This window comes from Coenobita brevimanus, chromosome 26 (genome assembly GCF_032717465.1).
Source record: "Coenobita brevimanus isolate Jiangsu-jjx chromosome 26, ASM3271746v2, whole genome shotgun sequence".
NCBI lineage: Eukaryota > Metazoa > Arthropoda > Malacostraca > Decapoda > Coenobitidae > Coenobita > Coenobita brevimanus.
The window spans coordinates 4,930,658-4,947,253 of record NC_136979.1 but is presented as its reverse complement, the minus strand read 5'-3'; the positions used below and the strand labels follow the sequence as shown (position 1 = coordinate 4,947,253).

The 16,596-nt window shown below is 40.4% G+C and overlaps 1 protein-coding gene across 1 annotated transcript in view; it reads right to left on the bottom strand.

The window, feature by feature from the left end:
* Nucleotides 1-16,596, bottom strand: part of mtgo (miles to go) — a 303,974-nt gene that overhangs the window by 14,228 nt on the left and 273,150 nt on the right. The window contains exons 13-19 of the mRNA XM_080268116.1: nucleotides 15,622-15,840; nucleotides 13,509-13,626; nucleotides 12,636-12,858; nucleotides 11,870-12,015; nucleotides 9,031-9,291; nucleotides 6,788-7,003; nucleotides 1,985-2,151 (exon numbers count right to left, since the gene is read on the bottom strand). Coding sequence (XP_080124242.1) covers nucleotides 1,985-2,151; nucleotides 6,788-7,003; nucleotides 9,031-9,291; nucleotides 11,870-12,015; nucleotides 12,636-12,858; nucleotides 13,509-13,626; nucleotides 15,622-15,840 — 1,350 coding nt within the window. The remainder of the gene's footprint in view (nucleotides 1-1,984; nucleotides 2,152-6,787; nucleotides 7,004-9,030; nucleotides 9,292-11,869; nucleotides 12,016-12,635; nucleotides 12,859-13,508; nucleotides 13,627-15,621; nucleotides 15,841-16,596) is intronic.

The following is a 16,596-nucleotide window of genomic DNA, read 5'->3' as shown; positions in this document are numbered from 1 at the left end:
GAAGGAAGAAAATGATACGGGGGAGGGAAAGCAGGTGTGAGAAACATGAGACAGAAAGACTACTTAAATAGGGAGGGATGACTGGAGAAGGTCAGAAAGAAGGGGAGGAAAAAGGAGAGTGGGAAGGATGTACGAGAGGAAGGAAAGAAAGAAACAGAGAGAAAATGAGATGAAGGAAGATGTAAAAGATGTGGAAAGGGGAAGGGGGGGGGGGGAATGAAAATTCAGACTGTGCGTGCGCGTGTGCATTAAGAAAGAGAGAGAGATAGCTTGTCTCTCTCAGGTCTCTGTGATGCCATCTCCCTCATTTATATTCTCTCTCGTTTCTATCGACTGCTGAGTCAGCGCTGCCAGGAGTGTCTCCCTCCCCGTCTCCCCCACCCCCACTAGAGTGCTGCCTGCTTGGCCAGCACACTCCACTCTCGCTGTGTCTGTTGCCCGGAACGTATTCTGCGGCGCACCTACCACCACCTTACCTTCCTACATATGTGGTGTATGATTTCCCATTTTTTAGCAATAGTACTGTTCATAAGGATAATAATATTACCTATGGTGTTTCTGTTTCAGCCTCTATTGAGTGAGTAAGGTATAATGAGACTTTGGGTTTGGGCCTGGAATGCACATCTGGCTTTTCATCAGTATACTATGGGGAAAACTGCTTCGATATCCGGCATACTCACTGTCTAAACACTCCCACCAGTATGCAACACCACCAGATATCAGGTGATGCCTGTATTTACAATCATCCCTGCCTGTCTCATCCATGTTCAACATCACCATTTTTCTGTCCCCTAAGCATGACACTTCTGAGAATCATTTAAAATAACCACTGCCACGCCCAAATTGGCTAACTTCATTCCTCATCTTCAAATGGCAACTTATCCCCACCCAGCACCACCACCCATCGCCATCTCCACCTATCCTGACCACCAATCTCTACACTTTCCACCTTTTTTCTAACCCCCACCCACCACTTAACTTCAAAGAAAATTCTGCTCCAGTCATCAAAGCCACACTTTGTACAACATTGCTCTTCACTTGGTGTGCTTGTTCTGATGTGCTCCTACAACCCACCAACAACTCAGTCCATCTCACCCACCCTACTTGAATCTTTTCTGCACACCTCAATCAGTTTTTTTCTTCCCTCAATGCTGACTTGCATCTTACGAGTGATGTCATCATTATAAGCTGCATTTTTTTTTTTTTTTTTTTTTTTTTTTTTTTTTTTTTTTTTCCCCAGCAGTCCAGAGTAATACTGAAAAACTGTCTCTTAAAGTTCCACTGCTACCCATACAGTTGGCCTGCTAGTTTTCCCCAATTTTTAGTTGAGAGGAAAAAGTTGTATTGCAGCTGCTTTTCTCCTTAAGATTTTTTTTTTTTTTTTTTTTTTCTCCATGATATCTACAAAATACTGTATACAGTAATGAATTTACTACATCAACAACAATGGTCGTCGTCATCATCATCATCCAGACCTCCTTTCCCACCCCACGATGGGGTTAAGAAGGGTTCAGAACCAGAAAATATATGACAATGAAAAACTAACTAAAGTTTGCCCAAATGAAATGCACCATACACCCATTCACTTACTGTTCAAGTTCCCTGAATCCAGACCACCTGATGTAAAAAAAATATATTAAAAAAAAAACACACACACACACACACACACACACACAGCTTCACACTTATTTATCTGACAGAGTCAATCCACCAAATGTCAAGTTAAAAGGGGTGTCAAACCTTGGGCAAACACTCCTCTGCACAAAATTCATCCAGCAGACTCAATCACTTGTCAGTTTTCTAGCTTTGTGAGCTCCTATACCTCTCTTTCTCATACACTCATTCATCACATTTACCCAATTTCTTCTAGGCTTACTACATCTCCCAACTCTTTAAGTCAATCAAGTTTGTAAGTACACGAGGAACTGCATTTTGGAACTCATCCCTAACTCAGAAAGTGTATGGAGCTCTATCTTGCTTTTACCTTTAAGTGGTGGTGGAGGTGCCTTAATGGTGGAAAAGCAGGCAACCGGAGAGTAGGGTCCTGTTCCAGCCTCATTGCTGGCACAGATACGAAGACGATATTCCATGTTCTCCTCTAACCTCACCACCTTATAACTCTGGCTGGTCCCGCTGTAGATTTGGTAGAACCTGAAAATGAAATTTAGAAATAGCTAATACAAACTCTGCAACTTCAAATGCTCTACCTACCTATGACCAGATGCTTTCATCCTGTAAAAGGGTGACCACAAATGAACAGTAGTGAGAAGACAATACCAAGCCAGTTAGAGCATCATATATCATCCTGATGCTTTTTTCCACCTAATGTTGGGATGAGGAAGGATCCATTAAACAAAGATATAAAAATTACAAAAATGTAAGATCTACCAACATGTCCACTGCAATGGGTCACACAGTCACCTAAACACCTGAAATTCTGGCTTCACCTCACAAGCCTTACCTTCTGCACATATTTTTCATTGTTCTCTTTATGGATGCATTGAAATAGGGGTGTCAAATTTGTCGTAATTGTCCATGTGTGATTCACCCAAGTAACTTAGTCCTGACTTTTCATAATACCTAGGCTTATAAATGTGGGTGCAAGCACATGTTCATGCAATCCTCTTGCAGCCTTCTGATTCAAATCTCTAAGTCCTTCACAGTACCAGCCACCTTTCTTCACTGAACTACTCTACTGTACTCTCCACTTCCTTTGCACATTTACCTTTCCTTCTGTTACTGTACAAAAGTACTTAAACTCACTCACTAGTTAGTCTCTTTCCATTTACCTGCGCTGCACACCACATTAAGAGTCACTTCTTCTCTCAACAACCATCGCTCTACCTACACTTACTTTCAAACCATGCAACTCACAAGCTTTCACTAAACTCTGAACCAATCTTAATGGCCCTTCTCACTGTTGACAAGCACCACATTAACACTGGATATATCAGACCTGTGATACCAGTGCTATACAATTCATCATTAATCACCATTACCACTGCTGTTTCCACAACTTTAAGTTATAATCTCTTTTACAACCCCTCTCAAATATAACATGAACAGCCATGGGGACATCACACACCCATGTCTCACTTCAACACTGATACTGAAGCATTTCCTTAAACATCCAATTTCTACCACACATGGTTCTCTTTCCCTATTTACAGTAGTTCCCCCTTATCCATGGGGGATGCATTCCAAGACCCCCAGTGGCTGCCTGAAACCACAGTTAGTACCGAACCCTATACAAGCAGCCCTGCACATTAGCGGATTCAACTTTCGAGGGGCTTGCAGATTCACAGATTGCCCCTCTGTGGAGCCAAGATTCTGTTCACGGCTGCAAAGTGTAGCAGCGTGGATGTTCACGGATCATTTCGCACCAAACCACTGCGCTCCCCTGTCTCTCCCTCAGTCTGTGTCCTGCCACTGTTGGGGTCACTGCCTCTACAATGCCTCTACAATGCCATGCCAAACCTCCCATACTTTCATTATTGTGCCCAATAATTGTGCTCTCATGTGTACAAAAGTAACAAGTGCATTGCTGTGCTATCAGGTGAGTGAATTAGTACCCGACTGTGCAAGTTACTGGCGATAACTTTGTCCCACGTGTCATGTTCATCATCATCACAAGTCATCAGAGTTCGTCCGCCAAAATTTCAGGGACGGTGGTGTGGTAACTCTGAATTTAAAGGGTATGGTTGTAAAAAGTTGGGGTAAATATGTACCTGATGACTTGTTCATACACGTGGATATGCGTGTGACGCACTCAGTCGCGGGAGTCTGTGGAAATCACCAGGTCTACATTTACCCACTTAGTACAGCCATGCCCAATTAAAACTTATTTGTTATTAAACTTTTAATATTAAACTTTTATATACAGTTGGTCTGTTACTATATGTGATATTTTATGTTGCTTTCAGGTCCCAACTTTGGTTTATTAGGTACAGTATATGCACACTTATTTCCGACTGTAGAGGCATTACCGGAGGGCGCACCAAACATTCACAGAAAGTCCACATTCGCGGGGGTCTGTGTCCCCTAACCCCCACGAATGTGGAGGACCGCCTGTATATACACTTAAAGGAAGCACACTAAGGCTGCTCTTTGGCATATCCAAATTGCCAGCATCACTACTCTTGCACTTTGGGGCCATTATTATGTAAAATATGGGTCACTTGAACACATGCACAACGATACCGCAACAGTCAATTCGATAACCAAGATGCAGGGTTTGGGGGGGAGGGGGGGAACTATTAGAAAATGTCCAACCCACTTGCAAAAAAAAAAAAAGGAAAAAAAAAAAAAAAGCAAATATGGGTTTTTTCAAAGTGTACCATAAAACAAGTAAAATAATAATGTTTACCAAATTATAGACAGCCCAATTAAATCATTTTACACAATGGGAATTTTACAAAATGAGTTGAATGAGGGGGATGATCATGTTTTGACTTGTTTGTCTGTTACTGGGGGCTGCCTGCTACACTAAAAAAACATGTTTCAACATGTGAGCACACCTTATGACAGAAAGATCAGTGCACACTACATAGTAGTATGAGAAGGGCTCATTACCTTTGCTGCTACTACACAGTAGGAGAAGGACTCATTTCTTTTGCTGCTACAACTTTCTCTAGTAATTTTACATTAATATTTCCCATTCTCTTACAAGTGAAAAATCACTTCCATAAGTGAATTTACACATCATCTTTACAGTAATAAAAGCATTGGGGTAACAAATCTATCAAATAGACCTATATTAAAAAAGCAGCAGTGTCTATGATATATTTCTTTAGATGACTGAGATTTGGTAATAATATGAGACAACCTAACCTGGCATAGGCCTAACCTATGTACTGATTATATAACAAATTTACTCTAATAATCCTTACTAAGCAAAAACCATAAGTATCAAAAACAAACTTACTGGTAAACCTAAATGGTTTCAAAATTATCTATCTATCTATCTATCTATTGCCAGACGCCTCAATCCCGTTTGGGGTGGCCACAAACAAATCGCCTCCAAGTCGCCCTGTCCCCCGCCATTTCACTGCCCTGCTCCCAACTCACACCCCCCTCTCTCATATACCTCTCCACCCCATCCCTCCATCTCATCCTCGGCCTCCCCCTCCCTCTTCCCCCCTCCACCTCACTCACATACACTCTCTTCGTCAGTCTCTCACCCTCCATCCTCTCCACATGGCCAAACCACCTCAGTGTGTTCCTCATAACGCTTCCTATCACATCCACGTCCACACCACAACGCTCCTTTATATCCTCATTCGTCAGCCTGTCTCTCCACGTGACTCCACAGGCTCCTCTTAAATAACTCATTTCCACTGCTCTCACTCTTGACTTGTGTCCTTCCAACAATGTCCAAGCTTCACTTCCGTACGTTAGAGTTGGTATCACAATACTGTCATGTAGTAACTTTTTCACTTCCATGCTCACTTCCCTGTTTCTTATCACTGCTTTCAAGGAACCAGCAACCTTTCTTCCCTGCTGTACCCTTTCAAGCACTTCACCCTCCAAACCTCCATCCTTACTCATCACACTACCCAAATACTTAAACGTACTCACATTTTCCAATTCCTCACCATCTAACCTCGCTGTACATTCACTAACTTCACCTCTCTCAAAGACCATCACTTTACTCTTCCCTACATTCACCTTTAGGTTCCGTTTCTTACACACTCTCTCAAACTCATCCACCAAGCCTTGCAGCTCCCCTTCGTCTTCACTCAACAACACAGTATCATCTGCAAACAACAGTACAGGGAGTTTCCAAACACTATCCTCTCTCACCAGGGCCACTCCAACATCCACTACCCTACCTTGTACCTCTTTTATTACCCCATCCATGTACAGATTGAACAACCATGGAGACATGACACATCCCTGTTTCAAACCAACTTTCAAAGAGAAAAATTCACTTAGTTAATTAATTAAATGCTTGGCAATACTCAATGGTGTTTTTTTTTTTATAACCAGTAAAACAGAATGCGATAAGTATCTATGATTTATTATTGATATTTTATTATTTTTTTGCTCATATAAAAAATTTAGGCTCTGCTTGTATTTGCTGTAAGTTTCTATGATATTGGCTCATACTACACTGCATTTATGGGATTACTTACATTATTTAAAAAAAAAAAAACTAATGTGGGTAAAATAGTTTTTTTTTTTTTTTTCTTAAATGGGTCTTACTGAAAAAACCCTGGTGGGCAAAACCGGGTCACCCACGTTGGTGCCAACCCTGCCAAGATGGCTAGTAAGTGACGAGCAGGCACCAACCATATACAACGTGGATACTGTGGACAAAGGGATGATTCATGTCCAAGTCCGGACGGAGCGGGACGGCATGACATATCCTCACACTAATCAGAACATCGCACAATTTAAAACTTATGAATTATTTCTGGAATATTCCATTTAATATTTTCTGACCGCAGTTGACTGTGAGTAACTGAAACCATGGATAGTGAAACAGCAGACAAGGGGGTACCACTGTAGATTGTTATATGCTTCTTCTGGATCTATGAATGTTATACCTTAAAGTAATCACAAGCTTTCTCCAATATCTGCTGCATTAATGGGGAACAGCTAATCCACACATCTTCTACCACTCTTATAAATCCTAATGTAATCATTACCCTCTCTATACTGATCATATTCATATACCTTTCCTACAACACACAGCTTAGTCACTGATATTTTGTCCACTCTTTGATGTCAGCAGCAATCAAACATTTCAATTAGTATACTCAGGAATTAGGTATCCAGTGCTTACTCCCTTGAGCCATTATGCGGGTTGGGGAACTCCATTTGTAGAGAATAAGAGAGCAGGTCTAGATTCTTGCCATCACCCCACCGCACTTTCAAGCAGTTGTGGGATGCCTTCACCAGCTCTATGGTAGGTGGTGACGGTGGGAGTGGCCGTGTGGTTACCTTGTGCACCCCACTAAATGGACCAGCACCAACACTATTCACGCCTTGGATGCGTATTCTGGAATGAATGAATGAAAATACTGTATGCAGATGAAGTTACTCAATTAACCCATTGATAAAAACAGAACAGCTAATCCCACTTATCCCATCTGGGGCATAGAAGATATAGGTTAAGCCATCACTGTCCAATACACTGAAGGGATGATAAAGGGTTGACTGAAAAACATCCAGTCGCCTCCTGAGGATCGAAACATGAAAACCCATGTCGTCGACAACTGGGGCATTCTCACCACTAGACCACCAGGTACCCTATGAAGCCTAGGATTTCTCTCAAAAATTATTCCAGGAGGTGTATCAAAAAGCTAAGAAGGACTTTTAAAAGACAGTTTTTGAAGTCCTTGAATGTATTTCTCTTAGCTACACAAAATCTTATAATGGTAGCCATAACAAGATGGCCAATGGAACAATCTGAGCATCTGAGCAAAGTAGTTAAAATCTAGGATCTGTGCAGGAATGCACAGCTCTATGGTAGCAGAACCCTCCTGCTCTCCCTCCCCCCTCCCTCCTTTGAGTTTCTTCTTTTCCAATGATCTTTTCACCCCAAAATATTCTGATCAGCAGATTTGTTTTTCTAGTGTTTGAAAGTCGAGACTTTGTAGAATAAGATGAAAAACAGACAAGTGATACTGCATAAAGTAAAATAGTTATGATGAGTAAAAGTTGAACGAGCACATAAGAATGTTTATACCAGATCTGTGCATTCAAGTTTTTTCTACTCGGATCATTTTCATCCCGAAATATTAGGATTAGCAGATTCGTTTTTATACTGTTAGAAAGCTGAGACTTTATAGAATACAATGAAAGAAAAAAGAAAGTGATTTTGCAAAAAGTAAAATAGTTATGACAAGTATAAGTTGAAAGAGCACATAAGAATGTTTATACCACTTTTTTTTTTCTAAAAACTTTTTGGTCACGTTTTTTATTTTCCCCACGAATGAAATCCGTATCACCTAACTGAAAATTCAATCAGGCTAATATCAGATAAAATTTCAGAATGCAAGACACAAGTCCTGATTTATGGTGAATACTGTCTTTCTTTCTTTGGACAAGGATCCGTGTCCAAAGAGTGGGTTGAACACTTTCAGGTTGGACATGGATCCATGTTCAAAGACCGCAAAAGTGTTAAGTATGAATGTTTCTGCTTAATGACACAGGGGTATAAAAAGAAATAAATGAATAAACAAGTAAATCAATAATTTGACTTCGAAAGAACTTTTTACCTCAAACCTTTAAGTAAAGGAAGGTGCTATGTGCTATGTCGTCAGTAGCTTCACAATGATACAATTTTAAACAAACAAGCTGTACAATGAAATAAAATATCAATTTAAAGAAAGAAGCAAATGGGCATGGCAGATGATGATAAAATGGAAGGCAGTTACACTGACAGATACTGTGTGCAACCTATATGATTCTGAAGCAGGGGGGCTAACAACCTTATGTAAACAGAAACACAATTACAGTATTTGGTGCTGTTAAACTACCCCAGTCTGTCTGACCATGCAGATCCATCAACTGCAGGCAAGAAAACACCCCTGCAGGGCAATGCCATGTAGTGCACTGAAGTTCCCTTACGACTGACAATGCCTTGCTGTTGTAAAGAATGGGGAAAATGGGGTGGAGGTTTGGCTCCTGGGTGGATGCCACATTTCTCTCTCTCCTACCAGTTACCAGGGGCACCACAATAGGCTCCATGCCACCCTGTTATCTGGTTATATGGTTATCACCCAGTGTAATAAATGCTTTGCTGGGTTACAGGAAACTATCTGGTTTGTTACTCAGTGCAGAGCCACTTGAAGTGGAAAAATGTAACAGTGACAGGATGGAAACGTGGAAGTACAAAGAGAGGAGAGCAGACAGAGAGGATAAATGCTAAAGGTGAAGAGATAAGTTGGCAACACTACATCATGTGAGTGGATGATAGTTACCACCACCTACCATCTAAAAATACATTAATATACATGTACACTCCTTTTAGCTAAATGTGTTGGATCACAATCCATTCCTTAACACTTTCTGAATTAATACCTGTAGAGAGTTTCCGGGTGGAGGTCAGTGATGGTATGCTCAGTGTCAGGGCCAGGTGTGGTGATGGTTCGATCAGCACCCTCAATTATGTAGTGTGTGATTGGATCACCATGGCAGGGCGGCTCCCCCCACAGCAGTGTTATCGCAGTGGCAGATGGGCAGGAGGAAATATAGGCAGGAGGAGCAGGTGGGGCAGCTGGGGTGGTCACCGTGGCATGAGGGGACCACGGGCCAGTACCTGCACTGTTGCTGCAGCAAACCCTGTGCAACACAAAAATACATTGCAAATTTTGAACAAAGTACAGTACAGAATGAGACTATCAGTGAGTGAGTGAGTGAGTGTGTGTGTGTGTGTGTGTGTGTGTGTGGGTGGGTAGGGGGGGGAGTCAACTTCTTAAACAATCAGAGACTCCAATCAGTACCATAAAACAACTGATCACAACTTCAGCATTCAAAAGGTTGTCATTATTACACACAAATTTCATGGTCCTAGTTAGGCAATAGTGTATATCAATCAATGCTTCTTACCCAGTTTAAAAAAAAGGGTATATGTATACTTTCCTTTAAGTAGAAGAAAGACCTTACTAATTCAGTTCGTACTCCTCTAGCTTGTTGTCTGTATTTTTCTGACTATTTTCAGGGGGTAAATGGCCGCTGCCTGCTTATCCCTCTCCCTTCCCCCCACCATTATCATCACGTTCCTTAAGTCATACCTATGATTGTTTCCAGCGTAATGGAAAAGACTTACTCAAACATACCAAAATTTATTTACTTTTCTGTTTCATTTGTTTTCTTTTTTACTGTATTTCATGGCATATAAGACACTGCACTGTGAAAGACACACCCAATTTCTGGAAGAGCAGTTCTGAGGAAAAATGTATATCTCAACTAAATCTGCAGAAAACTTGCTTAATAGTAGTTTTCACTCAAACACACATTCCATCCTGCAGAATCTCTATTAAGTACTGTTCATCAGTCACTGGTTTCTTTATTTTTATGTAAAAGAACAATAAAAGAAAAGACAAACAAACAACTCCTTCCTTACAAAATGTTACTTGTTCCACAATGCCATATTAACACTGTTTATGTTTATGAACTGTCCAATTTCTTCCATACAATGAAACGAGAATTAGTGTTCTTTTCCACTGTAGTATAATTAATATGTACTGATATTTTTAGAGATAAATACTATTATGTGGAGTGGATTTTGTTTCCCATTCCCAACTGGAAGTTAGGTTAGGTTAGGTTAGGTGTGGTTTGGTTAGGTTGGGTCTGGTGGGTTATAATGTTACTTTGTTAGGTGATGGTGGTTTATGTAGGATTAGGTAATACAAGGACAATTACATTATATAAGGCTAGATTAGAATATATTTTGTTAGGTTATGTTATCTTCCTATCATGTAAGTTGTGGAAATCCCCATTTATCATGAATCATGATAGAGTACTAAAAGGCGCCCGGGACACCTAGTCATGAACATCAGTCACTTCCGCCATTATGCTGAGAAATCAAGCAAGAGCTGGTACAGCAGAGCACAGCAAAACAGATTTAAAAGAAACGCTTATTTACCACCCCAGAAATAACCAGAACAATATAACACACTATCAGGAAGAAGAACTGATCTGGTACGGTGCTTCTAATACTTCAAGCAAAAAAGTTATGATCCATCATAAACATGGCACACAAAATGAAATTTCATGTTTCCCTTAGCAGAAGATGTATACAGTATCCCATCATGGACAACATATCATCTGCTGAGTTTATCACTTGATGCCTTAATGTTTAGAGAATGACTGTAGTAACTAGCATTACTACTTATCATCATCATCACCATCATAGTAGTATTTACTAATACTTGGTGCCAGGACCTGTCATTTGCAAATGGTTTCAACAATGGATTTTCTTAATTTTTTGGCACCTGGGGTATACCAGTATTTGGCTTTATGTAAAAATTGGCATGGACAATGACTTATTCATACCATTACTTTGTCACTTTATCTTCAAAAAGATGAGGATCACAAATATAAATGCAAGCACTGATCCAAACCAAACCTATATGCTGGTCACTGTCCATTAGCTGGTCAGTGATTATACTGCAGTCTAAAAATTAATTTTTAGGTAGTTTCACTTTGCCCACATATGCTCATAACTAAACTTTTGTGTATGAAATTGTACCTTCAAATTCACTGATTCATCCACTTCACTGCTTTTCACCTCGTCTCACACAATACCACTACATCGTGCATTCTTTCTTTAAAGTCCTTCTTTCATTCTTTTTTCACACTTCTATACCGAACAGATGTAAAGAACATACCTAGTTTTACTGGGCCCTGGGTAGGTACAGTACCATGATTCAAGGTTATCAGGTGCTCTGTGGGTGTTATTTAAAAGGTTGGGAGAAATCTAATCACCACCACCATCTCTTGTTTAGCGTACTAAGTATAGAGGAAACATGGGTAAAATTTTTTTTTCCCTAGCCCAAGGATAGATTTTACAGTTCACCTGCCACACATTAACAAATAAATCCCAGGGGAAAAAATCTTAACAGCTGTAGGTTCTTGTTGGTAACACATCAAATGTGTAGGTGGTGGACATTCCTGTCTGCCACTAATAGCTACCATACAATGCAGAAATACTCTTTCCTCTACACCCATTACCCTTAAACCTGATCCCCTTTTCTGCTTTCTTATTTCTGTCCCATACCCACCCAATCCCAAGAGAAAATAAGAGTGACTGATGAAGACACTAATGATTATGGCTAATGCATCCTGTCAACTGCATCATAACCTCATCCATAATTGCACTGACACTGACCTCATCCATAATTGCACTGACACTGACCTAAAGGCATATGTTGTGGCGGGAGAGAGACCCCGAATCTCAGTAGTAGTGGTGGGTCCAGTGTATGCCGTGTTAAAGGTGAGGTCAGTCTCTGGATCACCACAGGTTGAAGATGACTCAGAAGACTCAGCATGAGGACACGACACCTGGATAATGGAAAGGGGTGATGTGGAAATTATTATGACAGTGATGGGAAGGAGGAATATCAGGGGATGGTACATTATTATGCAAGGTGAGAGTATACAAACCATTTTAACACAAACCTCAAAAGTAAGACTTTCTTAAACAGTATTTCTGTATATTCAGCACAACAGTTCATCACCATAAGCTGAATATGAACTGAACTCAAGTATAAAAAAAAAAATAATTTGGTTTTACGCCAGGTATCCCCGAAGGGCTAAGGCGTTGCCCCTGGGTACAGGACTTTGGACTGGAGTGTGTAGCATTTTATGACCGGATGCCCTTCCTGATGTCTACCAATGACCCTTGGGTGGATTCGATCCTCCGACCCTTCGGTCAGAGTGGAGCGCTCTAACCCACTGAGCTACGGCTACTACTGAGATGTATATACCATTTAATAATTAGTCATCCAGACTATGGATTATGAGATGGACTAAACCTATATCTTAGTGGGAAAAAACACAATAAAGTTGCTGCAGTAGCTTTAAAATGCATCTTCTTGAACATATCACATCCAAATAGGATGTAGAACATATTAAGCACACAATGGTACAATATACACAAAAATGTGAATACATAATCTAACCTCTGCTATCTGGACAGTGTACTGCTCGATGGTGGCACCATTGTTGATTGGTTCTGCCCATGCCAGATGGACAAGGTGAGGGCCTCGTGTGGCTGGGTGTGGGGCATGTGGAGCGTCTGGGGGTCCTGCACCACTCACCACCTCCAGAGGTTCTGACCATGGTCCCACACCAATTCGGTTTACCCCACGTACTAAGAAGATGTATGGGCGGCCGGGCAGCAAGCTACATGGCAAGGGTAACCAAAACAGAGGGAATATATGCAAAAGCACTTAAAATTACCTTTCCTACATTTAAACTATTCTTTTATCTAAAAACCTCCATAAGTGCAGGCCAAAAACAACATCCTGGATAGAATATTGTAGTGAACTATACCCACAGCAAAAAGATGTAGGAGTTTCAGGAGTGTAATTATGATAGTATGGTCCATGGTTTCGGAACAATATTAGTTCACTGCATGCATATTACTTAATGCTTCATGGGACCCTAAAGTACAAACTAAACTTCAGAACTTCAAGAAGAGTTGAATATTAGCTTGAGGCCACCTGTCTGAGCAAACACTAGCGCATCCAAACTTCAATTTAAACTTCAGTGTTAATGTGTTGCCATTAAATACAAGAAAATATGTACACTGTAAATAACTAAACTTTTTTTTTTTTTTTTCCCCCCACTATTTCATCATATTAGAGTTTGAATTAATAATGGAACCACTGCCTGAGTCAGTGTCACTTCAGCATGTATCAGCTGATAGTCTATTGCAAATACAACACTTAATAAGAAAGTGAGGATCAGCTGCTGGGGCAACCAGTGAATAAGCAGAAAGTGATTCAGACAAGCATACTGATATCCCAAGCAATAATGATCCTCATACCCACCTTGCCACAGTACACTCAAGGTCACGGCCAGCATAAACCTGCCGGCGATCAGAGTCTGGTGCCAGCATGTCTATGTGGTACTCTGTAACTGGTGCTCCTCCATCATCTTCAACAGCACCTGCACAAGAAGCATGTCAGAAACAAGAACTGCAGCTTTCTACTGTTATCCAATTTATGTAATCGATTTATTTTGCTACTTCATACTGTATATATACCGGTGTGTATATATATATATATATATATATATATTTGTGGTAGGTGGGGGTGCTCACCATCCACTCACTCGATGTAATGCTGCTAGCGAGTGTCTGCCCTTTCCTCTCCTCCACCCTTCTTTCCTTCCATCCTCTTTTGTCTTTCTTTCCTTCATTCTTTCCTCATCCTTCTGCCTACGGGTGATTTTACACTCCCTACTCTGTCTTTCTTTCCATCATTATTTCCTCTTCCTTCTGTTTGTGGGTGACTCTGCACTGACAAGCCAAATGGTTTCCTGTACACCAGGAAACCATTTACTATGCTGGGTGGTAATTATATAACCAAATTTTGGCGCCTGGTGGTTTAGTGGGTAATTGCGGAGCTCCAATCGGATTGAACCGGTGAAAGTTTATATCCAAGGGGTGGTTGGGGTTTAATGCTCACGTAATGCCATTCAGGGATGAGTAAGGCTGGTCACTCTCATCTTAAATGTCAGGACCAACTTGCCTAGCCCCGGGCTCCTACACTCCTAATGAGGCAACGTAGGAGTGGATGATGGATGGATGGATGGATGGATATATATATATATATATATATACACACACACACACACACACACACAGTATACTGTATATATGTGTGTGTGTGTGTGTGTGTGTGTGTGATATATATATAAAACCATATTAATACTTTTACGAGGTTTAAATTGGGGAGTACCCAAAAAATTGCACCACAAGGGGGGAAAAGTGGAGTTTGGGCAGGGGTGTGGATGGAAATTAGGGGTTTCCAAGAGTCCCTGTAACGCGATATTTGCCTAACGTGATGTCGGTGCATTACAGAAGGACTGAATATATAACTATGTCTATATCTATATCTATCTACCTATATATATATATATATATATATCTATTTGGCTCAATTATACCTGTGTTCAGGGAACTAACAAAAAAGCAGCCTAGGGATATATTTCTATTTTATTTCAACTACTACCAGACTACTGTATTTCACTCAGCTCAGGACTGACCTCCTTGAGCTGTAGGATTTAGAAACAATCTCACTTATCCCTTCACCATGGAATGCCTTCTGTTTTATTCTGACTAATGTAAGGTAATTCTATTCAGCTAAGGGAAGGCTTTTCAGGCTGTAGACAGTCCTAACTAACATTATTTTCAAATGCCCAAGGGAAAAAGAAGTTCTACCAGACAGAGCATATAAAGAAATTTGTGGCAAAATATATTACTCTGAAAAATTACATGCCAAAAATAGCAACAACTGTAAATGATCATCCATTCTGATATAGCTCTCTCATCATGTGCAATAACTCAAGGGAGCTACAGATAACCCAGAAATTCCAAAATAATATGTAGGGAAACAGTACAAAACTCAATGTGTTCTTGTTGTTTCTGTCTGATTACTTCATGAACTGCAATGAGTAGACAAACATGCAGCAAAGAAATAGCAAAAATGATCCTACTAGGCTAGTTCACAGGTCCAGCCCAATTGTGATGTTATGCTGGAGTCAATGTACAGTGAATGCCAGACAATACAGGGGAAATTTATTTTTTATAATGCAAGACACAATTAGGGATGCCACACATACTAGTCAACACTGATGGCTCATCTGTGATACTTAATGACTGAGTATTTGTACAGTACTGTACCAAACTTCAAATCTGTTAGACTGAAATAATAAATTTTATTAAAAAATAAAAATTAATCAATAAATAAATAATTGTGACATATAAGGACTTGAGGCTGGAAGGAAGGAGGGGGAAGGTTATGACGAGAAGTGATGTATCATTCCAAAATTAAACTAACAAACCTGTTTACAGTACAATGCAAAATCCAAAACCTAGCTCATTTAATACTAACATTACTGCATTCTGACAATTCTACAAGATTCTTTTGATGTACTCACTCCACTTCAACTGGAGATGTGATGCCTTAGGTTTGCCTAGAAGACGAGGTGGAAGGCAAATCCCAGGGCAGACTGCTTCTGTGGTCACCATTCCCACCTCACTCCACTCACTCAGGCCACCTGCGCTTCGACACTGTACTCTTGCACGGTAGGTGCGGCCTGGAGCAAGGTCTGGGCACTCTGCTTCTAGGTGAGCACCATTGTATACACAATCATATCCTGGAGTTTATGAGACAGATGTGTATGACTGTATTAGCAACTTAACACATACCAATCCAGTGCATCAATGTATTGTGAATATGTCAAAGTCACTAATTAACTGTATCATTCAATGTGTGAATAACTGTCATCAACGAGATGGTAAACATCACAAGCTGATTTAAGGACTGAATTCTCACCACTAAAAAAGTTTAAAGGAGATAATTCAATAACAGCAAATGTACTGTAGTTTGCGGCTCATATGGAAGAAGGAAGGTGGACTTAAACATCTTACTCTAATTCAAGTCTCAATAGATCAAAGAACCTTCTCTAAGCTGTTCCCTTCTCTTGCAAACACAGAAAACAGGGTTGGGACAATATGATCTGCACATCTAGTTGTACATCTCTTTATGTATATGCAGACACCCTTCATTGCACCTAAAATTCACAAATTGTACTTGGCATAACCTCTGACACCAACCAGGTTCAAAATGAAAGTATAAATGGCATTAGTTTATGCAGGTCTGTACAATCAACAGCAACACACAAATTTCAAAATTACTCAATTCATATGCTGACTGTCAAATGCTAATGTGTCCTCCAGTGGCCATGTTGCTATACAACCTACCCTTCCTAAGTCATGGCTAGTTATAATACATTTAATTATTTATTGTCCTACCAGGAGTTTTGAGGCCTAGGGCTAGGCTGTCCAGTTCAGACATTTCAGGCAAGGGAGACCAACAGCCTTCCCCTGAGCAGGATTGAGTTACAAAAATC